This window comes from Coregonus clupeaformis, chromosome 23, assembly GCF_020615455.1.
Source record: "Coregonus clupeaformis isolate EN_2021a chromosome 23, ASM2061545v1, whole genome shotgun sequence".
NCBI classification, from domain to species: domain Eukaryota; kingdom Metazoa; phylum Chordata; class Actinopteri; order Salmoniformes; family Salmonidae; genus Coregonus; species Coregonus clupeaformis.
This window is the reverse complement of record NC_059214.1, coordinates 60,085,863-60,111,277: the sequence shown is the minus strand read 5'-3', so window position 1 is coordinate 60,111,277 and position 25,415 is coordinate 60,085,863. Positions and strand designations below refer to the sequence as shown.

The following is a 25,415-nucleotide window of genomic DNA, read 5'->3' as shown; positions in this document are numbered from 1 at the left end:
GTGTGGGCCGCGCCCACTAATTAGCCACACCTGATTTTAATGAGTGCTTGATTCCGTTGAAATGGAGTCTGTTTGAATGGACTAAAATTAACAGCTTTGTATGAGTAGAAAAAAATGCTAGCTCCATCCTGGTGGCGCAGGACTAATTCCATGGATAGAAAATAAAAGACCATAGGTTAGAATCTCACTGATGCCATGCCACAATACAAAATAAATGTGTTTGCATGATTAATGCCCAAGCAAATTAATTTCTATGTGTCCTATCTGTGCTTTGAGTTCAAAACAGTTCACCCAAACTAAGCTAGCAGTGTTATTAAAAGTCTCATGTTCTCAGAACTGTATTTAGCTAGGAGGAGGTAGCGCACAACACTCGCTGACAGTTGCCCCCCTCTAAGCAGGGCAGCGTAAACACAATTGTCTCATTGAGCCAACACTCTTACAATGTTTTTGAAACAGCTGAAATGTACAAACTTTTTCCTGATTTTTTTAGAATTGTTTTAGTTTTTACCTGAAATTGTGTTAGTAGCCTATTACATTCTGAAATTGTCACCGTAGCTTTAAATCTCAACTGTGTTTTTTTCTATGTTTTGGGTTGACTGCACTGAGCCACCCACATCCAGGCAAGAAGCAACTCTCCAGGGAATGATTAACGTTTTCAGTCGCAATTTGTTTTTACCTCACATAGGCCTATTGACTTCCATGAGATTGATCAAATTAAGCCTGGTTTGTTCTAAAGTAACCTGAATGTGCTAGTGTAAGCCTAAGAGCTCCTAACTAGCTATGGTTCAGCTATATGTCAGCATTCAGCTAACAACCAGCACATTGATGTGAGAAGATGCCAGCACCTTGATGTGAGAAGGATGCAGAATTTATTTTATTTAGCTAGCTAATTTGCTTGCTAGCTAACGTTACCTAGCTGTGTAGCCTGGCTATATTATAATATTTACATTTACATTTCAGTCATGACACTGTATGATAGCATTACTGTACTTTTATATTCATATTGAAGTGGTAAACGTTAATTATTGATATGCTAATCATACTTGATCATGAAATATGTTGTTAGCTAGCTAGCTAACTAGCATGAGTTAACTGTGTATTGTCAGCTAATTTAATGTGAGAATTTAATGTGAGAAAATAAACCCTTTAATTGTCTGCACGTTTGTGAATTACTGCATTATTCAAGAGTGTAATATGGTTTGGTTGCATTATTCCATAGAGTAATATGTTTTAGAAAGAAAAGTTGCTAGGATTGTTAAGTAGTTTGTGCTTACTGGCTAGTGACTAATGTGATATTTACGGTCAACTTGAATGTGGCGTTGCCAGCCACAACGAAAGGTAAAGCATGGATGTAATGTGAATTGAAAAGTAGAAATCTCTTTTGGCACTCCGCTCCTCAGACTCTCCTTCATCTCCTGTAGTGGGAATACAGAAATAATTCCTCCCTCTCTCTGCGGGATGTGATTGAAGCTTTTGTTTCTTTTTAGTATTGAGATCTCAGTATGATCTCAGTTTTGTTCCTTCTTTTAACACATGTAATTACACTGTTCTCTCAGTTCAATCAGTCTGATTATTTGTACTACATATACAGTATATTCATACATCAGTCTTCACTGATATCTGCTTATGTATGGTAATCTCTCTGGGTTAGGATATTTAATACATTTGGATTCCCTGGTGCCACTAGGGCATTTTAAAACCCTGATGATAAATGTGACTTGTTTCAGGAAACTAGGCGTATGTCGCGCGTCACTACTTCACAGGAGCGCCATTTGAACTTAAACTTTTTTTTGCCTTCTGGAACGTGAACTTTCATGTGCCTTAATAACAAACTGTAAATACGAATACAATTGTTACATTAAGAGCCTAGTTGGTTTAGCCATGGAAAAATACATCAACCTTCCCGCTAGCCATGATTGGCTGAGATAATGAGTGGGCTGGACATGCTGAGAGATGAGTTCGGATTGGTCTGCCATGTAGCAGGCTTCTGTCTGTAAGATGAGCTGGTCAGTATGTGTAGGTAATCCATTCTAACGCTGCTTTTTTTTGGAAAGATATCACGTAATAGAACTGCATAAATGTTTCTCTCCACTTTCTGGAGGACCAATTTTTGAAATCAGTAGAATCAGAGTATGATAGCTAAGGATATGGAGAAAAGTCTGCCGTTTGATTGCAAATATGCAGACAGAGTCGAAAGAGAAAAAACAGAAGGCTGTTGTATAAAACACCTGTCTCTGGATTACATCTTCAAACTAAGGGCAACCATGGCATCCATGACAGAGAGGGAGAAGGTTCCATCCATGTATACGGGTAGGAGAGTCTAGCTAGCAACATTTTTAGATATTACACGTTTCTAATTTTGTCAGAAAGTCGTTTTCATTGGTCCTCTGTAGCTCAATTGGTAGAGCATGGCGCTTGTAACGCCAGGGTAGTGGGTTCGATCCCCGTGATCACCCATACGTTAAAATGTATGCACGCATGATTGTAAGTCGCTTTGGATAAAAGCATCTGCTAAATGACATATTATTTTTATTATTAAGTTAAAGTGTACTGTTAGCTAGCTAGCAAACAATAGCTTTCTAGCTAGCTAGCTACTGTTACTTGTATGATCTGTGTAGTAATATTATTTGTATCTCAGAGCCATTTGCATTGCTAGTTATAGCCTAATGTTAGCTAGCTAACATTGAACCTGGTTGGTTAGCTACCTGCAGATTCATGCAGGGTAGTAACGTTATGAGTTGGGATTATGGTTCATTGTTTAGCTAGCTAGCTACATGTCTAAACAAAAGACTCCACTATGCAAGAAACTATTTCAATTGAATGTTTATGATGTCACTGCAACAACTGTCGATAGACGTAGCTGGTAAATTCGCTCTGTCTATCTACTCTGATTTCAGAGCACTCGCCGTCTGAGTGTGCCAGAGCGCAGAACAACTGACGAATTTACGAACGCTTAACACCCGTTGAATATGGCCGGTGTCAGTAAAAGTTGGCAAAAAAAGTGTAATAAATTGTTGCCAAACGTCTGGATAACATAAAAACAGCCTAACCAGCTCTGCTAGGGCGAGTAAAATGGTCAGACTGAGCTGTTCTCTCATTTTGTCTGGAAGTAGCTTGGAAGCTAGCCAGTTAGCTTGGATGCTTGACTGCTGTTGTTAGGTTAGAACGCTCAGATCAACCCTACTCGGCCAGAGCGCCCAGTGTGTGCTCTGAACGCGCCAAGAGCGAAACACTCTGAATTTACGAACGGCAAATCTGACAACGCTCTGAGTTTACGAACACCTAGAGCACACACTGGATTAAATTAATGAACAGTACATTTCATGATTAAATTTACGAACACACCCGTATTATAAGCCAGCCTTTAGTCTTGAAATCTTTGGTTGTTTAGTGCATAGCCTTACATGTGAATCCTTAAAGAGATGGGTGGGGCTAAAGCTTAAAAGGGTGTGAACGATGCTGAATGGGTGTAGACAAAGAAGAGCTCTCCAGTAGGTACCAAAACATTCAAGGGCCATTTTCTCAAAAGTGAGGTTACAAGTTTATCAACTTTCATAGCAGAATTGCTTTCCCATTGTTCCTCAACTGTAGTGTATGATATACCATTTTCTAGCACTGAGTCTCTACTTTTATCCAATGTAAAAAACAACATTTCTAATTTTGCTACATAAGACCGAATCGAGCCGGTCGGTCACAAATGAGTTCACGAGGTGTGCAATTGTTTTGATTGATTTAGTAACCTGTTTATGATGGCTGTGATGTTGGTGATGTTCTGGTGTAGTGTATTTGTTATTGTATTTTGTTATATTTTTGCATATTTTCCTTTGTGGTCTCAGGGCACCATTGAAAATGAGACCCTGGTCTCAGTTGGGCTCCCCGAAGAACTAAATGTTATTACAATTAGATATGCAACCAAGTGATTTTGAAAACTAGCATATAATGCTAATTTACTTTAAATGGATACTTTGAGATTTACGGCAATGAAACCCTTTATCTACTTCCCCAGAGTCAGATGAACTTGTGGATACCATTTTTAACATTGGCTCACGAAACTACCTCTAACTTCGTTCCTACTGGACACAGAGACATAAACATGATATCCACATGTTCATCTGACATTGCCAAAATCTCAAAGTATATTTTAAAGTGTGTTTTAAGAATAATGCAAATACTGTACAGTAGATGATGATGCTCTTATTGACATTTCCATCCTTGTTTAGGGGTATATCTGTCAGGTGGGTTGTCTACATACAGTGAGGTCTGAAACTATTGACACCCTTTATAAAGATGAGCAAAAATGACTGTATAAAATAAATAATTAAAATACTGAGCTATATTGTGCGCTCCAAAAAATTGGGAAATTACATTATTTTATACTAATACAATTGCTCAGATAAAGCGATTTTGTTTATTGACACACCTGTTTTCAATACCTTTCAATACTTCACCTTGCGAGCATAATGGCACTGAGCCTTTTTCTAAAATGTTTTATGAGTTGAAGAACAATATTGGGAGGGATTTTAGACCATTCCTCCATACAGAATCCTTCCAGATTCTTGATATCCTTCTTCTGCACTTATGGACTGCCCTCTTCAATTCAAACCACAGGTTTTCAATGGGATTCAAGTCCGGAGACTGAGATGGCCATTGCAAAATGTTGATTATGTGGCCAATTAAACATTTACTGTGCAGTAGGGGCAAAAGGCTCTCCATGTGTTTACTGTTTGGTTGTCTGTGTAAAACCTAGTTATGGCCTGGTGTCATTGATCTTATCATTACACGTCACATAGACACGTTAATGATGAGCTTGTATGGAGGGAAATGGATGGCATGACTGAATGGAGGGAGACATATTTATATAGTGTGTATTCACATGCATGTGTGTATATTTGCGTATGTATTTGTGCCGGTGTCTGGAGTTGTGTGTATTTATAGCTCCTCGCAGCCTGTGCAGAGGAGGTGGAAACAGAACCAGATCTGGAACATAGCCTAGGACTTCAGGTTGTTATAGTCTTACTTTTCTAATCAGGAGCGTGACAGAGTGTTTCCCCTTTCTTGCACATTCATTGCTTTACACAATTTCTTATCACAGCACTGGCAAACAATGGTTGACCAACTCCCTGACCAACATAGCTGACTTTTAGACCATCATAAGAAGGTCCATTCTAGTATTCTAATTCCTAATTCAATGACACACACACTTGCACGCATGCACACACACACAAAGTCATAAGCCCTGCCTATTTCTACAATACAAACACAACCCTAACACCATGTATTTCCACAGACACATCGTATCCATAGCAACTTGCAGTTACACATACACAGTGTCATTTTGCAGATGCTAACATACTGTATCTACTGTGTAGTAACTAGGGTGCTGGTCTTCCCGTTGATGACTTGGGGCTGACAGGAGACCCTATGCATGGCAGGTGGGTGTATTTAAGGCCTGTAGACTGGGAAAACTGACACACAGACTGGATTGCCAAACCCATTCTGGAACACATCCTCTCAGCAAGAATCACTTTACCCACCCTTACAAAAACAAAAACAAACACGTGTAAGAAAAAACACGTGGTTTTTGGACACATGTATGAACACACATATACAGTATGAACAAATCACGTGAAAAATCTGTCAGACGTGGTTTCCGGAGACATGTGAAATGTAACATTTATTTTTCATGTTTATTTTGCACTAAAATGACAAAAAGTTAACTTGAGTTAATATATTAACTCTGACAGCCCTAAGCCCAAAATCATCACTTTGTAGAAAAGTACTGTAAATACACTCAATATGAGCCCTCGTTTGTAAAAATGAAGAAATATATGAGCCAAAACAAGGAAATAAAAAATCATCCGAAATGGCTTCTTGTTCTTATTGACTAGCATATTGTATGTTTTTATTGTGTTTTATTTGTACATTTTAAATGTGTGTACATGCAGGGCTCTATTGAAAAAGAGGCCTTGGTCTCAATGAGATTTCCCTGTTAAAATAAAGGTTAAGTAAATAAAAGAAATACAAAAGTGAGCTAGCTAGCTACTTAGCTTGACGACATTCATGTGGGACAATCTCTCAATAGGACAATCTATCAAACATTTCACTCAGTCAAAACAATTAAATTATACATCAAAATGACCAGACATTTTCACACAGTTTAGTTAAACATGTTATCTCTAGATACAAACAAACCAGAAAACAAGCACGGAGAGCTAACTTCTCTGTTCTTTTCGCTGGGCTTCTTCCAATGGTCATGGAACAATGTACAAAAAAGAGAAGAGCGTCTCCCTAGCGGTAGAGCTAAGTATACATGCATATTAATGCACCACCATGGAGGACTTCAATAATAATGGAGTGGATGGCTCAGAAATAAATAAATACATGTTTTAACGCACTTGAATTATTACACTCCTTAATTTAAACTTAAAATGTTATATATGTGAAAATATTGTTTCACATATTACATTTAAGCTCAACATGTGAATATAGCCATTTCAAATGTCCCGGGGTTGTAAGGGCACCATCAGCCTACTACAGCTAGTCTAGACTGTCTGGAGGTTTAGAGTTATGCTATCTTCTCAACCCTTACACCACATTTACTCTAAATTTCTCAATCTACCTTACGTTAATTTTTTTCTCTCTCTCTCTCTCTCTCTCTCTCTCTCTCTCTCTCTCTCTCTCTCTCTCTCTCTCTCTCTCTGTGTGTGTGTAAAATAATGGATCCTACGGTTTTGTCAGGGGGGTGCAAAGCAGGTGCAGAAGGTGAGCTGGATCCATGGACGAACACTGAAATATTAACATAGACTTTCAAAATAACAAACAGTGTTCCTGTGTTGCTCAGTTGGTAGAGCATGGTGCTTGCAACACCAAGGATGGATAGTGGGTTTGTTTCCTGCTCGTATGCGCAGTTTGAGCTACTCTAGGAAGTGACATTGCAGGCCAGCTCAGTGCTGCCCCTCTCATTGAGCATCTCAAGTTGAAGGACGATGAGGTACTGCAGGCTGCCATTAGCAACTAAATTAGCCTTTTAACTTAGTCTCTGTGTGATTTTAAAGTAATCGTTTCAAGGACATACATCTGGTGGGGGGTGCTGTACCTCTTGGCACTCCCTCACCGTTGTAAAAAAATATTTTGGAAGCTATATAAATGCATTTATTAATGTCTACATTAGTTTCTGCCACATTTATTATATTACAGCTTAATGCATACTTTAAATTATATTATGTGAGCCAAACATTAAAAAATAAGAAAATATATTCAAACATTTTCCCTAAAGTATCACAAATGTTACTTTTCCCACTTCAACAAATACATACTTAAATACATGTAATTTTGGCCTTGAAACATTTAATTGAAATACTGTAGAATTTCATTCATGCCTATGGAGGACTGCTCCTACTGGGGAGTCCAAATATGGGCGACCGGTGTCTTAAAAAGCTTCTCAATGGCCAATACATAGCATCAGCAATCCAGTGATTATATACACTGATTGTACAAAACATAAAGAACACCTTCCCAATAATGAGTTGAACCCCCCCCTTCTTGATACACACGGGACAATTTAGAGCGTGGTAAACCCAGCAGCATTGCAGTTCTTGACACACTCAAACCAGTGCGCCTGGCACCTACTACCATACCCAATTCAAAGTCACTTAAATATTTTGTCTTGCCCATTCACACTCTGAATGGCACACATACACAATCCATGTCTCAATTGTCTAAAGGCTTAAAAATCGTTATTTAACGTGTCTTCTTCCCTTCATCTAAACTGATTGAAGTGGATTTAACAAGTGACAACAATAAGGGATCATAGCTTTCACCTGGATTCACCTGGTCAGTATATGGCATTGAAAGAGCAGGTGTCCTTAATGTTTTGTCCACTCAGAGTACAACATTGATTTAAATAAAGGTGCTCTCTGCATGCGATGTGAGATGTGATTGGTGTCTTGGCATGGCCACAGTCATAAAGTAGCTACAGTAGCTACAGTAGCTGTTATCAACAGCACAGATCATGTTACCCCCTTGCTTGTGTGTGTCAGAGTGAGTGAGACAGGAGTGTGTGGGGGGGACTGTCTGTAGATCCTCTCTGGTATTCTACTTTGATTGTCTTCTCTTCAGATAGTAACTCAAAATGAAGTGGTACTGAGATACTGTATGTAAGGTATCCGTTTTTAACGTGTTATCTTTTATCTTCTAGACTCTGGCCACGTCTGCTGAGAACTTTCAGATTGAACACAAATGGAAGGATGAGTATGCGGTAAAACTCTGATTGTTATTATAAGCAACATTACAGTTACATGATATACTGTAGGTGTAACTCGCCCCTCCCACCACCAATGTGAAGTAAGAATGTGGGCGATACTGGAACACTCACCACCCATCGGCTGAGACACGGCAACCTCAGATGACCCTACTGTACATGGTGTCTTATTACTAATCCCTTTATGGGCTAAATAGGAGGGAAGATAGGGTTTTAACACACACACACACACACATATTCACTCACACACACACACACACACACTGGCACGCTTGAGTTAGCGGCCATATATCTTGTTTAATAATAGTTGAACCAATATGATTTAATGTTGTTGTCATCAAGAGATTTAACTGTTATTATTCATTACATATTGTGGGCCATTAAACCACTTATGTCTACAGATGGCCTCTACCTCACAAGTATGCCCCCCCTCTCTCTCTCTCTCTCTTTTATATTTTATTTATTATTGTTGTTGAATTGTAGAGAAGTAACCTGTAAGTAAGCATTTCATTTGACATTGTATACCATGTGTGCCCCGTACATACGACTAATAAAACTTGAAACTTGAAACTCTCTCCAACAAACACACACGCTCACACACACACACACACACGCAATATGCTCACTAGGATATTTGTGTCATTTGTTACAGGATGGTGACATTGTTTACTATAATGCAAAGGACAATGTGAGTATTTTTATTATTTTTCTGCCAATGAACAAACACAAAGGTCTCACACAGAGCTGCATCTATAATCAACCCACAATCTCACTCAGATATAGACTAGTGGTTTGGTCTAGGACAGCTCCCCCTCACTTTCTCTCTATTTATCATTCTCTTTCTAACTCACTCTTTTCCTGTCCCCGTCAACCCTCTTTACTCTCCCTATTTTCCCAACCCTTTCTCTCTTCCTCCCTCACACCTCCCTCTCTCCCTCCCTGTCTAAATATCCATTACCCCTCTTGTCCTCTCTCTTAGGTGAAGAGGTCCCTGGTGTGCTTCCACTGTAATTGACAGTTGAGATATATGAGCTGCTACTGTTGCTTTATTAAGAGACTCTTCTTATTCCCCTTCCCCTTCCCCCATTCTCTCTCTCTCTCTCTCTCTCTCTCTCTCTCTCTCTCTCTCTCTCTCTCTCTCCCAATGATGTGAATTGGTGAACACACTATTGGACATATCCATAGGCTGTGTCTCCTCTCCTTATTATAGGTGGCCTTTCTGTGGAAGACATTTGCCACGTTAATCCACAGTTTGGGCCAGGCAGGTTTAGGCCTGAAAAGTAGGCAGGTTTAACCCAGCCTTCTCCACACACCATTTATTTATCTAAACCAGTGTAGAATAATAACTTGACATGCGTCTAATGAGGGACAGTGGATTTGACATGTACATCTGCTTGGTCTTAGCCTCCCTGTTTCATACATATACAATCTAATAGTGGACATAGGTTGTAGTCTGTTTTAAATCACTGTCTAATATTCTCCTTTCCTCTCTTCTAGTTGGAAGTGAATGAGACAGAGGGTAGGAAGAACCGGATCAGGCCAGCATTTAAGGAGGATCCGTTGTTTAAACGCTTCACCTCTCATAACGACACTGCTGTACACATCCCTACTGACATCTATGATGGCTGTGAGTACACACCAGAGGAGGCTGGTGGGAGGAGCTATAGGAAGACAGGCTCATTGTAATGGCTGGAATATAATAAATAGTACAGAATCAAACATGTAGTTTCCATATGTTTAATGTGTTTGATACCGTTCCCAACTATTCTATTCCAGCCATTACAATGAGCCTGTCCTCCTATAGCTCCCCCTACCAGCCTCCTCTGGTACAAACACATATACTTGCACTATACACACATGCACGTATGTATGCATGAACGTGCACACACATACTAGACCCTAACCCCTGACACCATGGGTTTTGCAAATTCCGACTTAAATTAACACTTTATTATATATGATGCTGTTTTTTGTGTTAGGGAACAACACATGTAGTTTTACAGTATTTTGGGGGCGGTGTTGTTTTAACACTGTAAGTCTTATTTTCGTATTTCCCTGCATGCCTTTCAAGTGAATGTGACAGATATCCACCCATGACTGTGTTTGTTAGTGACAGAGACATGGTTGTTGCATTCATAAAGTTTCAGTCCAGAAGCATTTATCAAGTGACTGCTTAACTGAATGTATTTTAATTAAAAGTAAACACTTCATGACAAATGTATTATACATTTCACAATGCCTTTAGTTTTTTAAGGCCTAGTTATTCTCCACATTGTGGTCTGAAAATCCTGATGAATGGGGAACATCAGAGGGGTATACTACAAAGCAGGATCAATGAGTTAGCCAGCAAACTTGCCCAAATAAAAATGTTTTATTTTTTAGAAAGATAACCTTAAATGGGCATGGTGTAATTAACTCAACAACCAAAAACGCATGTCTAAGTTTAGCTTTCTTAATGAACCAGACTATCTAGAGTTAATTCTGGTTGTTTATCAAAGTTACCTTTGTAGTATACCGCTCAGACCTGCAAAGACAATATGCTGGTTTGTGAAGTGATTAGTAATTCTATCAGAATCCAACCAGAGGAAGGATATCCAACAATTGGAATGTTGTATCACCCACGACCTGCATACAGAACGACTGCCGTAGTGAAGAACTTGACAAGCAAGACTACCTAAATAATCTAAATTGGAACAATAATTCCAACCCCTTACAGATTGGATTAGTTTAGAAAAATGTAAGTTACTTATCTTTGTATAGTATAAGATGAATTCATTAATCAATGTGCATGAAGAAACATAGATATTAAAATAAACAATTCTAAAAATCAACCTGCAACAAAGCATGCTGGGAAACATAATAAGGAGCCCCCCTCCATGTCTGATAGAATTAACAGAAATGAAATCAACACAGTCAAATAACAACAACACCTTGCGGTGTTGATTCCACTGTGTTTCAAATAACACTTAATTTATTCACCACAGGTGGTGTCAATTTCAATCCCACTGGTGTTAACCCCACTAGAATCAACACTCAGATATAACACTCACAACACTTTTTAGTATTTACCTGCTGTCTGAAAGGTGTGTCTCCTGAGTCCTTCTGACATTAGCTCTGGCTGCTTTGTATAATATTGACCGGTGTGCTGCTTTCTGTGTGTGTTCATGTGTGTGTGTGATTGGACTTACTTACGTGCGTGCGTTCGTTCGTTACAGAGTCAGTGAGTCTGTGTGTAGGGTCATTAGCGTGTGGTGTGTTGCGTCAGCCCACACACTGAGAGGCAGCAGAATGGAGTCACTCCTTCAGCATGCCCCTCGGCCTGCTGGAATAGCGTCTGAATCCAAGGTTACCCACTACTGACCTCACAGAGAGGGAGAGGCTGCATGTGGGAAATTAGTGTGTATGTGCAGGTGTCCCTGTGATCTAGAGTGCTAGCGTGTGTGTGTATCTTGTCCCTTCCCAGACTCTGCTGGCTGGGGTCGGGCCTAGTTACCATGTTTCCTCCCGCTTTTTCTAAGGAAGGGTTGTGATTGCTGGAATGTAATGAGTATGTGTCAGCCCAGTGGCCTTCTGGGTAATAGTATGAGCTTGGGTCAGCGAGAGAGGTGGATAAAAGAGGGTAGAGAGAGATAGCTTTGTGTAATGTTCTTGGAAGATGAGTTGTTCAGTAGGTACACATAGCAAACCTGACCAATATTTCTATTAACAATCAATAAACGCACAGCCTTTTCTTCTGTATAGTATTGTTCTGCAGAGAGAGAGAGAGAGAGAGAGAGAGAGAGAGAGAGAGAGAGAGAGAGAGAGAGAGAGAGAGAGAGAGAGAGAGAGAGAGAGAGAGAGAGAGAGAGAGAGAGAGACTATAGCCACCACATTAATTCAGCTCACATCCCCACAATACAATATATGAATGTAATGTTTTTATAATGAAGCCCCCCTACACACACACAGGAAAGGACACATCCATCACTCTCCCCTCTTCTCCACTCACCACTTGTTTCCATTCACCTGCCTCTCATATCCTCCTCAGTGTGGATCAAAACCTCAAACTGTGTTACAACCCCTTAAAAATATATATGCGTGTGAAAAAATTCAGACAAATGTGTGAGCACATTTATGATCAAATCACATGTATAAAAAGAATCATGTGGTTTTCACATTATTATTTTTCACTACTTACAGCTAGTCTCCCATCCCAGGGAGCAACCAGGATCAGCCCTGCTTAGCTTCAAAGTAAACCAACAGTGGGATGCAGGGTGCTATGTTGCTGGAATGAATGTGCCAAATCTTGCAAATAGAAAAAAGGCAGCAAAAGCAAAGGTCAGAGTAACATAACAAAAGGTAGGGAGAAATGCAGGAAAGAGGGAGGCGTTTTATTTAATTGCGTTATCATTATAAAAAAATCACTGAAACTTTTTTTTTTTAATCCATTTTTCATTTGCTCTCACATTTAAAAAAAGCATTGCAATATATTATTTTGCTATCAATACTTTTGGGTTTAGGTTTTGCTTTCAATATCATTATTTTTGTTTGCAATACTAAGAATTTTGTTCTTGACTTCAGAAGTTTTGCTTTATATTAATGGCACAGAAGTAACTCACTCACTAGAAGATTGCACCATATAATAACACTAGTACTCTACTAAAGGTGTTTAAAGTGGCAATCCTTAATTGAAACATTAACAAAGAGTACTCCCCACCACAGTTTCGGTAAAAAGCTGAGGGATGGGGCTGGAGACTATGTTATGGATGCAAGAACTGACCATCCATGATATCAAAATAATGGTTTTAACCATGTTTGTAGGCTATACAGTGTTTGTTTACATTTACTTTGTAGAGAATTTCTTGCATGTGAAACTGAAAATTGGATTTGAACTTTCACATGTGGAATTGAAAGTTTTTGCATATTTACATTTTCTTCTCATATGGGCGGCAGGTAGCTTAGTGGGTAAGAGCGTTGTGCCAGTAACCGAAAGGTCGCTGGTTCTAATCCCCAAGCCGACTAGGTGAAAAATCTGTCGATGTGCCCTTGAGCAAGGCACTTAACCCTAATTGCTCCTGTAAGTCGCTCTGGATAAGAGCGTCTGCCAAATGACTAAAATGTAAATATGAACTTGCAATTCCACATGTCAAAGTTAGATTGTTTTTGTAAGGGCACACACGCACGCACGCAATGCATGGCGTTCCTTTGTGTTCTTCCTAGTCTCCTGGCGGCAGGTAGGCTAGTGTTTAAGAGTGTTGGGCCAGTAACCGAAAGGTTGCTCGATCAAATCCCTGAGCTGACTAGCGGAATCTGTCGATGTGCCCTTGAGTAAGGCGCTTAACGATAATTCTTCCTGTAAGTTGCTCAGGATAAGAGCTTCTGCTAAATGATTAAAATGTGAAGTGAAGAATGGTTTAGTTAGTCAGGTTTAAACGCTAGCCCCTTAACACAGTCAGTCATTGCTTTGGACAGTGAAATGGTGTAATATTTGCCTGACTCCAATGGAAGAGGGAGAAGAGAGGGCGTGTGTCTGAATGTTATTCATGAATCCCCTGTCTGAGGATCCTGTCTGCAGCTGTATCTCTTGATAGAGGCACTCTCATCTGGAACTGTTTCGTTAAGATCTGTTTTGGGATTAGCGAACTCCTGTCTATGTTAATTCGTTGTAATGCCAATGTTGTGTGTGTGTTTGTCTGAAAGAAAGACGGATAGAGAAGAGAGAGATGTTTACGGGTGTGTGTCCAATCGTTGTGTACATATTGGTTTATCTGTGAATAGTTGACACAGTTCAGTGCTCTGCTTAGCTTAGTTCTTTACACTGTACCCCTGTGTCTCTTATGCCTATGTATATGACACACACACACACACACATACACACACACACACCGGCTGTATTTAGATCTTTCATCTCTCCTCATGAACCACCATGTTCCACTCTGCATGTGTTTGTGTGCTGTGCTCACATCACTGTGTGATTTTCTTCAGTATGACAGCTCAGACTGGATTCAAGCAGTCACATTATTATTATTCTATTTGAATTTCTCCCCCCATGTTTGTACATTACACTTCTCTCAATATTGATCAATTTCTTTGTGTAATTGTGAATCGTATTCTAAATCCAACTATCTGTTTTGTGTGTGTGTGTGTTTGTGTGTAGCCACCATCGTGCTGAATGAGTTGAACTGGACGGAGGCGCTGGAGGATGTGTTTAAGAAGAACAGAGAGGATGACCCTACTCTGCTCTGGCAGGTGTTTGGTAGTGCTACTGGACTGGCCCGATACTACCCAGGTAACACACACACACACACACACACACACACACACACACACACACACACACACACACACACACACACACACACACACACACACACACACACACACACACACACACACACACATAAGCTATATTATCATTGTTATGTCATTGTGTCCCTGTAGCCAGCTGTATCCTAGTTTTTACTTGTTTGTTTATACTGTAAGCATATAAACAGAATCAAAATTTCTACATGGATTCTACCCAGTATACACAAAGCACTAACCTAGATAGGAGCTATACTGTATGTCATTAGAAAAGGAAGTCAGTGATAGTTTCTGAACTCTACTGACTGCATCAGATGAATATTTAATCAGCCTAACTACTGTTGACTGAGTTTATGAATGATAATGAGCTTTATACTGTAGCAAGTGTTATTATCATGTAGGCGTTATGAAACAACAACAACAAACTTTGTTAGAGTTCATCAAGAGTCACAATGTATTTCAGTGATCCTAACCCCGTTCCACAGTACAGTATTGTTGTTAACCCAGACTGTCTTTCCTCTCCAGCCTCTCCATGGATGGATGCTCGGAAGACCCCCAGTAAGATTGACCTATACGATGTACGCAGGAGGCCCTGGTGAGAAACCTCTCTCTGTCACACACACACACATGCACACACACACGCACACGCACACACACACGCACACACACACACGCACACGCACACACACACACACACACACACACACACACGCACACACACACACACACACACACACACACACACACACACACACACACACACACACACACACACACACACACACACACACCAGAATCCAGATGATCTATGTACGATAAATATATGTCAATAAGAGTTAACCATTGTATGCACTGTGTTCATGGGAGTCATAGTTTGGTTTGAGTTATTAACATGGCAATTCACAGGTGACTTTCAAATGTGCAATTACAAAACATTAGTTACATAGTGGAACAAGAGAATGTGTAATAACATCAGTAGTTCCACGTGGATAAACATTCATCAAGTGAATGTGTAATTACACATTCCTGGCTCCAATTGTGTAATAAATTCCACAACAACCCTATTGCCATGTCATTACATGGTAAACCCTATGTAACTACTATGGTGTTAAGAGTTATTACAGTGTATTTACATAGTAATAGGGGCAACTTAATGTAAAGTGTTACCGAAACATTTTAACAATGTGATTTAAGTGATTGAAGTTGGGAAAATAGATGGCAAAATGCAGAATGGTGTTCAATTCCTGTTAACAGCTTGAAGAGGACAATTATTTCACAGATTTAATCATGTAATATTAGGCCTACTGATTATTTCTCACTATCTACTTGCGAGCTACTCATTGACAGCCCGCAAGCTACCGGACATGCAGTTTTCTGCTGATGCGCTACAGCAAAGCCTAATCAGACATGCCCGTGCTCATCATGGTTCTTACAGAAAAAGTTAAATGATACAATGAATTTGCTCGTGGTGCATGCAGCTCAAATGATGTGTAAAAACACCATTGGACCAACACCATCGGAAATGAAATAACGCTACAAATGTAACAGCACAACAAAATACATAAACCATTTTATTTTGCAGCTGCCTTTTAATTTTAAACACCAGTGGTGCGACTAGTGCTTTCTAACTGCACTGAACCAAAACATTTTGAGAGCGGGAGAGAATAAAAACTTTAGAGTGGTCAAAACCATTCATCTTGAGGCAATGGGGGAGGGGGTGCAAAATACAATCTGTTAGTTATTATATCATAAATAAAATGGACATATCTATTATAATACAGACTAGCTCAAAACATTACTAATCATTGAAAATGACAAATTACCTAATGGATCATGAGACTTTTCTGGTAAAACAGTGGGGTGTGAAAACATACATTTGCGCCCCTATTTTGAAAGTGGGGGTGCAGCTGCTCCGTTTTCTCCATTGCTCAGGCGCCAATGACTATGTTTATAACCTCTGTATTGACTGTATTAATAACCTCTGTATGTATTGTGTTTATAACCTTTGTATGTATTGTGTTTTTAACCTCTGTATGTATTGTGAGTATTTTAGAACCTCTGTGTGTATGTGATGTGTGTGTTGGTGTGTGTAGGTACATTCAGGGAGCTGCCTCTCCCAAGGACATGCTGATCCTAGTGGACGCGTGAGTCACAACATGCACTTCACTATTACACTATCGCACAGTAACACTATACCCTACTAGCCCATTATGGTACAGTATACCAGAGTACCTCCATCTTGTATCACTATGGTTTATTGCACCTGCTGTAAGTTTCAACTTGCAGTGTAGTTTTGGGGTAGGTTGAATCACACAAATATAACCTCATCATTCAAATGATTTGGGTTGAATCTAAAGGCCAGATTATACTTGGTCTAACGACATGTCTGTAGACAATTAGAAGTGTCGCTGGTCAAAATGACATTTAATTAATTTATACTACGTTGGAATGTCTGTAGACTCGCTGATAATGTCAGTTTCCTTGTTGCACAGACATGAAAGAAGTTTAAGTCTCTGCAACTGTCGCAACATCTGTTGTCGTGGTTACCAGACTGCCACAGCAACCAGACCAAATCCTCATGTGACAAGATGATGCAGAAGTTCAAAAATTCTCTGATAGAATTACCTACTTTTATTTTGTCACACTGTGTCAGTAAGCTATTTTCTGTAAGCTCGCCATTATCTTGTAAATAATGATGTTGTTGTGGGTTTATTTTCCTGTAATAATGAATAAAAAGTAGCTTAAGTTAAGACGTTGTCAGCTATACTCTGGTCATTATTTAAACTAGCTAACCAGCTAGCTAACGAGCTAGCTAGCAACAAACCAAAATATTGTTTATAAAATTGCTTTTAGTTGCCTGGCTTGCTAGCTTGACATTTACTGAATTCAGTTTTAAACGGATGGGTTTATTGGTGAGAAAGTATGCTATTTGGAGCACCGGCTGCTGATGTCATGCAGCCTGTCGTTTTTGTGTTTATACTTTTTCATAACGACAATGACAATAGAATGTTCATGATGTCACTATGACAATTGTCTACAGACATGTCGATAGACGGACTTAACTGTTTAAATGTCTCCATAGGAGTGGCAGTGTGTCTGGTCTGACTCTGAAGCTGATCAAGACCTCTGTTAGTGAGATGCTGGAGACTCTGTCTGATGATGACTATGTCAACGTGGTTTATGTAAGTATATATACATACATACATACATACACACATACATACATACATACATACATACATACGTACACACATACGTACATACACTATCGTTCAAAGTTTGTGGTCACTTAGACATTTCCTTGTTTTCGAAAGAAAAGCAATTTTTTTGTCCATTGAAATAACATCAAATTGATCAGAAATACAGTGTAGACATTGTTACTGTTGTAAATGGCTATTGTAGCTGGAAACTGTTGATTTTTAATGGAATATCTACATAGGCGTACAGAGGCCCATTATCAGCAACCATCAGTCCTGTGTTCCAATGGCACGTTGTGTTTGCTAATCCAAGTTTATCATTTTAAAAGGCTAATTGATCAGTAGAAAAACCTTTTGCAATTATGTTAGCACAGCTTAAAACTGTTGTGCTGATTAAAGAAGCAGTAAAACTGTCCTTCTTGAGACTAGTTGAGTATCTGTAGCATCAGCAATTGTGGGTTCGATTACAGGCTCAAAATGGCCAGAAACAAAAAAAAATATTCTGAAACTCGTCAGTCTATTCTTGTTCTGAGAAATGAAGGCTATTCCATGTGAGAAATTGCCCAGAAACTGAAGATCTCGTACAACGCTGTGTAACCAGAATAGAAAGAGGAGTGGGAGGCCCCGGTGCACAACTGAGCAAGAGGACAAATACATTAGAGTGTCTAGTTTGAGAAACAGGCGCCTCACAGGTCCTCAACTGGCAGCTTCATTAAATAGTACCCGCAAAACACCAGTCTCAACGTCAACAGTGAAGAGGCGACTCCGGGATGCTGACCTTCTAGGCAGAGTTGCAAAGAAAAAGCCATATCTCAGACTGCCCATCTTAATCTTTTCTTTTTATTAGCCAGTCTGAGATAAGACTGATTTAGCCCACTGCCGTAAAAGGTTAAAACTTGTAGTATATTTGAGGTTTTAAAAATATTATGAAGTTTGTAATTTCCACTTTCAGACTTGATTTTCCTTTACGATAAATGTATTCATTTCTACCAAGATGTTGATGAACTATAATCCACATTTCCTGTTGAGAGAGACAGAGAGAGAGATGGTTGAGAAGTTATGAAATATGGATTTTCTGCCTCTCTTTTTAAAATCAGGCCATTAATTAAATGCCCTCTGCTCCATTTGGGGAGTGCGATTAAAACTGCCCAGGACCACTCAATGTGTGGACAGGGGATTAAACCTCCCGCTACACCCAGGATCTCATAGTTTCCCTTCAAAATTTGAAGTATTATGGACAAACATCTATTTTTGATGCACTAATTCTGCGTGGTTACTGGGTTAAAACAGAAACAACTCAAAGGTTAACAGTTTAGACATTAATTCCAAGTGGTTAAGGTTTGAGCTATGGTTTGGGGAAGGCTCTGCAAACCAACTGACCTCATACACTCTTAGAAAAAATGGTTTTTTGGCTGTCCTCATAGGAGAACCCTTTATGGTTCAGGCAGAAGCCTTTTGGGTTCCATGTAGAGCCCTCTGTAGAAAGGGATCTACATGGAACCCAAACAGGTTCTACCTGGAACCAAAAAGGGTTATTCAAAGTGTTCTCCTATGGGGACAGCTGAAGAACCCTTTTAGGTTCTAGGTAGCACCATTTATTCTAATAATGTACCATCAAGTATAATCAAGTATTCTCACGGCTTGCAAGAGCATTGTGATTTGCTGTAGCGCAGTGGTCTGAACAGGGTGCTTCGGTGCTGAGTATTATGAGTTTGCACCCAGTGCTGGGCAATTTATGTGAGTGCCGAGGAAGGCATATACCGATGCTCTCAGGACCTTTTTAAACGTCCGAAATCAAAGTCTATTCCTAGTGATCAGGCTGCTACACCAGCCCTAGAGTGCCATTCAGAGAACCATGGGAAATACTTATCCATCACTCTCTCTCTTTCTCCATCTCCATCTCCCTCTCTCTTTCTTCAACTCTCAAAGATTAACTCAGATTACACTCAACTAGAACCAACTAGAAAACAATAGAACCCTGTTTGAACCCAGAGGTTGACAACAACACTAACACATTAATGCACCATGTTAAAAACAACACTAATGCAAAATGTTTAACACTAATAAACCATTTCCACAGTAAGACATTCTACAGTTGTGTTTACATGCACACTTAGAAACCAGTTGCAGTCTCTAACAAGGCTGGTGTATTGTCATCAACTGGTACAGCTTGTGTCCCCCTAGTACCACATCATGCGCAGAAACACACACACACACACACACACACACACACACACACACACACACACACACACACACACACACACACACACACACACACACACACACACACACACACAAAAACACCCTCCTCCTGTCCTGTGGGTGTTGTAACCTGACATTAAATCATTTATCTCTAATATTACCCATAAATCCCCACTTATTAACAGCAGCCTAGGGACTAAGCTGACATTTCGACACACACACATCCCTTACATTGTCAGACGAATACAGATGTCTTTGTCTTAGTGTGTGTGTGTCCAGCTTTTTTACTAGCCAGTTCACTGTTGTTAGCTAGCCAGTTACAGATAGGCTGTCCTGTGGTCTAAATGAACAGGGAGGCTGTATAGACTGGTATTAGGGAGTAGAGTAGCCCCACGGGGGGCCAGTATGAAAAAAATAAAAAAAATGTATGCACTCACTAACAGTAAGTCGCTCTGCATAAGAGCGTCTGCTAAATGACTAAAATGTAAATGTAAAAATGTAGAGATTAGCTCTCTGCTCAGTGTCATCTGCAATCCAACCCCAACCCAACCCATTACACACACACACACACACACAAACACACACGCAGACACACACTGGGGCTCCGCTAATAAAATCACAAGGGAAGAAGGGAAATACATACAAACACACACTGAAACACATTTTTGATGGACATACCAGTCCTGGGTTGAGGTAGTATTTTTTCTTTCAAATATTTTGAGCGTTTAAAAAATAAATATACTGTAGAAAGCCTTTGATTGAGCCTGCCTGGAGTGCCAGATAGGCGGGTTTGCAGGTTCCAATTGTGGGACTATTCCATTGGTTCCATTCTGCCATGCAAGCTCAGTCATTTACATGAATATTCAGCATGCTCACTAAATTGTCTGATGCAATGCATAAGGCTGTGAAGTGTCTCCTCGCATGGATTCTAGCATTAATTAATTAGACCCTTATGGAAGAGGAATGGGGCGGCAGGTAGCTTAGTGGTTAAGAGCGTTGTGCCAGTAACCGAAAGGTCGCTGGTTCTAATCTCCGAGCCGACTAGGTGAAAAATCTGTCGATGTGCCCTTGAGCAAGGTACTTAACCCTAATTGCTCCTGTAAGTTGCTGTGGATAAGAGCGTCTGCTAAATGACTTAAATGTAAAATGAATGCTGTCTCATTTACACACCTCTCTCTTTCTCTCCCTCCCACCTTCCTTGTCACCCTCCTCTCCTCTCCTTTTAATAGATTACGTGATAAAAGAGCACATTCTACTATGAGTGTGTGTGTACGTGTGTGTGTGTGTGTGGTTTGGTTTTACTAGTCCTCACAAGGATAGTAAAACAAGGAACATTTATTTTTTAGGCTTAGGGGTTAGATTTAAGGTTAGGGTTACAATTAGGGTTAGTGTTAGGGGTGAAGTTTAGGTTTATGAGTTAGGGTTAGGTTTAGTTTCAGGGTTAGGGTTTTAGGATTAAGTTTAGGGTAAGGGTTAGGGTTTGGTTTAGGGTTAGGGAAAATAGGATTTTGAATGTGTGTCCATGCTGGCTTCTAAACTCAGTCTTCATGTCAGGTAGGAAAAGCCTTCAAATTACCCTCACAAGTGGAGTCTCTGTCACTCAGTTATAAATATCAAAGTTGTCACACAGACGCAGATACGCACGCACACACACCTAGCCAGATTCCGCTGGTCTCCATGGATGCATGTATCTGCTCTCCCCATAGGCTGATTAACAGAGGCACATTGATTGGTTCAAATCGATGGGTTGCAGCACTGTTTAGAAAGCCAATACAGACAACTTTTGGCCTCTCTACATCATATAATTACTATGATCACAACATTGTCAGTGTTTTGTCTGTCTTATATCTGTAGCCTCCCCCATTATAACAGGTACAATAGGTCTGTTCAGGTTTCAGAGCACTGTTGACTTGGCGTGTGTGTATGTGTGTAAGAGGGAAAGGAAATACCTAGTAAACTGCACAACTGAATGCATTCAACTGAAATGTGTCTTCTACATTTAACCCAACCCCTCTGAATCAGAGAGGTACGGGGGGCTGCCTTAACCCATAAGAGTCTAAGCCCTGTCTAAGCAGGGGGAGGGGAGGGGATAGGGGGGTACTACTAAGCTATATGGAATTGTTTTAAGAAGGTCATACCAAGGATATTTTGCTATTTGATTTGGAATTTTAAGACCCTTTCAAGTACAAAAAAATTTGGAATTTATTTTTTGATGAACAATTATTTTCAGCCTTACTGCTATTAGACAATACAAACACATTGAATAACAGATTCACTACATTGAACAACAGATAGTCCCCCAAAAAATCAAAAGGAAGTTTGTTCTGAAGTGTCTGTCCTATATCTGAGTCATATAAGAAAGATCAGGAAACATTTTATAAAAAATGTTAACATGTATTTAACCCCTTATTTTTGTCACTGAACATTTGCTTCCGTCTGGCCACTCTACCATTAAGGCCTGATTGGTGGAGTTCTGCCGAGATGGTTGTCCTTCTGGAAGTTTCTCCAATCTCCGTAGAGGAACGCTAGAGCTCTGTCAAAGTGACCATTGGGTTCTTGCTCACCCCCCTGACCAAGGCCCTTCTCCCCCGATTGCTCAGTTTGGCCAGGCGGCCAGCTCTAGGAAGAGTCTTGATGGTTCCAAACTTCTTCCATTTAACAATGATGGAGGCCACTGTGTTCTTGGGTACCTTCAATGCTGCAGACATTTTTTGGTACCCTTCCCTAGATCTGTGCCTCGACATAATCCTGGCTTGGAGCTCTACGGACAATTCCTTCAACCTCATGGCTTGGTTTTTGCTCTGACATGCACTGTCAACTGTGGGACCTTATATAGACAGGTGGGTGCCTTTCCAAATCATGTCCAATAATTTGAATTTATAATAATATAATAATAATAATATGCCATTTAGCAGACGCTTTTATCCAAAGCGACTTACAGTCATGCGTGCATACATTTTTGTGTATGGGTGGTCCCGGGGATCGAACCCACTACCTTGGCGTTACAAGCGCCGGGCTCTACCAGTTGAGCTACAGAGGACCACAATTTACCACAGATGGACTCCAATCAAGTTGTAGAAACATCTCAAGGATGATCAATGGAAACAGGATGCACCTGAGCTCAATTTCGAGTCTCATAGCAAAGGGTCTGAATACGTATGTAAATAAGGTATTTCTGTTTTTTATTTGTAATACATTTGCAAAAATTTATAAAAACCTATTTTCTCTTTGTCATTATGGGGTATTGTGTGTAGAGTTTTTTTATTTTATCCATTTTAGAATAAGGCTGGAATGTAACAAAATGTGGAACAAGTCAAGGGGTCTGAATACTTTCCGAAGGCACTGTACTTCCATAATTTTTTTTCGACTGGTACCGGGGGACCTTCAGACGAGTCTTTTGAGGCATGTGGGCATCCTAAAGCAAAACAACCGACATGTATGTGAGAGTCTCAGCTTTACACAGAGGGGTCATATTACTGTGTAGCCCAAACGCTACAGAGAGAAGTTGGCAGAACCGACTTCAGACGAGTCCCAAGACTCTTGTGGGGGTTGTAGAGCAAATCGGAGAACACCATCATGTTCGTGAGAGTCTCATATTTCCTTAGAGGGGTAATAGTTTGTATGCCAAACCGTTTGGACGCTACAGATGATTTTGTGAGAAGACCGATTTTCAGGATGTCTCATGGTGTGACAAACACCGCTCTAGCTCTGTCGCCTTTCACTGCAGAAGTGATACATAGGCAGATCAAATCAATTCAAATCAATTTTTATTTGCCACATGCGCCGAATACAACAAGTGTAGACATTACCGTGAAATGCTTACTTACAGCCCTTAACCAACAATGCATTAATTTTTTTATGAAAAAATAAAATAAAACAACAACAAAAAGTATTTGAAAATGTTAAGGGCCTTACTCTGACACCGCCTGGTATAGAGGTCCTGGATGGCAGGGAGCTTGGCCCCAGTGATGTACTGGGCCGTACGCACTACCCTCTGTAGTGCCTTGCGGTCGGAGGCCGAGCAGTTGCCATACCAGGCGGTGATGCAACCAGTAAGGATGCTCTCGATGGTGCAGCTGTAGAACTTTTTGAGGATCTGAGGACCCATGACAAATCTTTTCAGACTCCTGAGGGGGAATAGGCTTTGTCATGCCCTCTTCACGACTGTCATGGTGTGTTTGGACCATGATAGTTCATTGGTGATGTGGACATCAAGAAACTTGAAGCTCTCAACATGTTCCACTACAGCCCCGTCGATTAGAATGGGGGCGTGCTCAGTCCTCTTTTTTTTTTCCTGTAGTCCATAATAATCTCCTTTGTCTTGGTCACGTTGAGGGAGAGGTTGTTATCCTGGCACCACACGGCCAGGTCTCTGACCTCCTCCCTATAGGCTGTCTCATCGTTGTCGGTGATCAGGCCTACCACTGTTGTGTCGTCGGCAAACTTAATGATGGTGTTGGAGTCGTGCCTGGCCATGCAGTCATGGGTGAACAGGGAGTACAGGAGGGGACTTAGCACGCACCCCTAGGGGCCCCCGTGTTGAGGATCAGCGTGGCAGATGTGTTGTTACCTACCTTTACCACCTGGGGGCGGACTGTCAGCAAGTCCAGGATCCAGTTGCAGAGGGAGGTGTTTAGTCCCAGGATCCTTAGCTTAGTGATGAGCTTTGAGGGCACTATGGTGTTGAACGCTGAGCTGTAGTCAGTGAATAGCGTTCTCACGTAGGTGTTCCTCTTGTCCAGGTGGGAAAGGACATTGTGGAGTGAAATACTCCTGAGTGGCGCAGTGGTCTAAGGCACTGCATCGCAGTGCTAACTGTGCCACTAGAGATCCTGGTTCGAATCCAGGCTCTGTCGCAGCCGACCGTGACCGGGAGACTCATGGGCGGCGCACAATTGGCCCAGCGTCGTCCAGGGTAGGGGAGGGAATGGCCGGCAGGGATGTAGCTCAGTTGATAGAGCATGGCGTTTGCAATGCCAGGGTTGTGGGTTCGTTTCCCACGGGGGGCCAGTATAAAAAAATAAAAAAATATGTATTCACTAACTGTAAGTCGCTCTGGATAAGAGCGTCTGCTAAATGACTAAAATGTAAATGTAAATAGAGATTGCATCATCTGTGGATCTGTTGGGGCGGTATGCAAATTGGAGTGGGTCTAGGGTTTCTGTGATAACCTGTAGCTCAGTTGGTAGAGCATGGCGCTTGCAACGCCAGGGTTGTGGGTTTGTTTCCCAGGGGGGGCCAGTATGAAAATATATGCACTCACTAACTGTAAGTTGCTCTGGATAAGAGCGTCTGCTAAATTACTAAAATGTAAAATGTAAATAATGGTGTTGATGTGAGCCATGACCAGCCTTTCAAATCACTTCATGGCTACAGATGTCAGTGCTATGAGTCAGTAGTCATTTAGTCAGGTTATCTTAGCGTCCTTGGGAATGGGGACTATGGTGGTCTGCTTGAAACATGTTGGTATT

The 25,415-nt window shown here is 40.6% G+C and overlaps 1 protein-coding gene across 1 annotated transcript in view; it reads left to right on the top strand.

The window, feature by feature from the left end:
• The first annotated feature begins 6,716 nt into the window (after positions 1–6,716).
• Positions 6,717–25,415, top strand: part of LOC121577445 (voltage-dependent calcium channel subunit alpha-2/delta-1-like) — a 67,002-nt gene continuing 48,303 nt past the window's right edge. The window contains exons 1-9 of the mRNA XM_045206493.1: positions 6,717–6,762; positions 6,924–6,991; positions 8,198–8,257; positions 8,913–8,948; positions 9,758–9,887; positions 14,397–14,528; positions 15,068–15,137; positions 16,636–16,686; positions 17,625–17,724. Of these exons, the coding sequence (XP_045062428.1) occupies positions 6,717–6,762; positions 6,924–6,991; positions 8,198–8,257; positions 8,913–8,948; positions 9,758–9,887; positions 14,397–14,528; positions 15,068–15,137; positions 16,636–16,686; positions 17,625–17,724 (693 nt within the window). The remainder of the gene's footprint in view (positions 6,763–6,923; positions 6,992–8,197; positions 8,258–8,912; positions 8,949–9,757; positions 9,888–14,396; positions 14,529–15,067; positions 15,138–16,635; positions 16,687–17,624; positions 17,725–25,415) is intronic.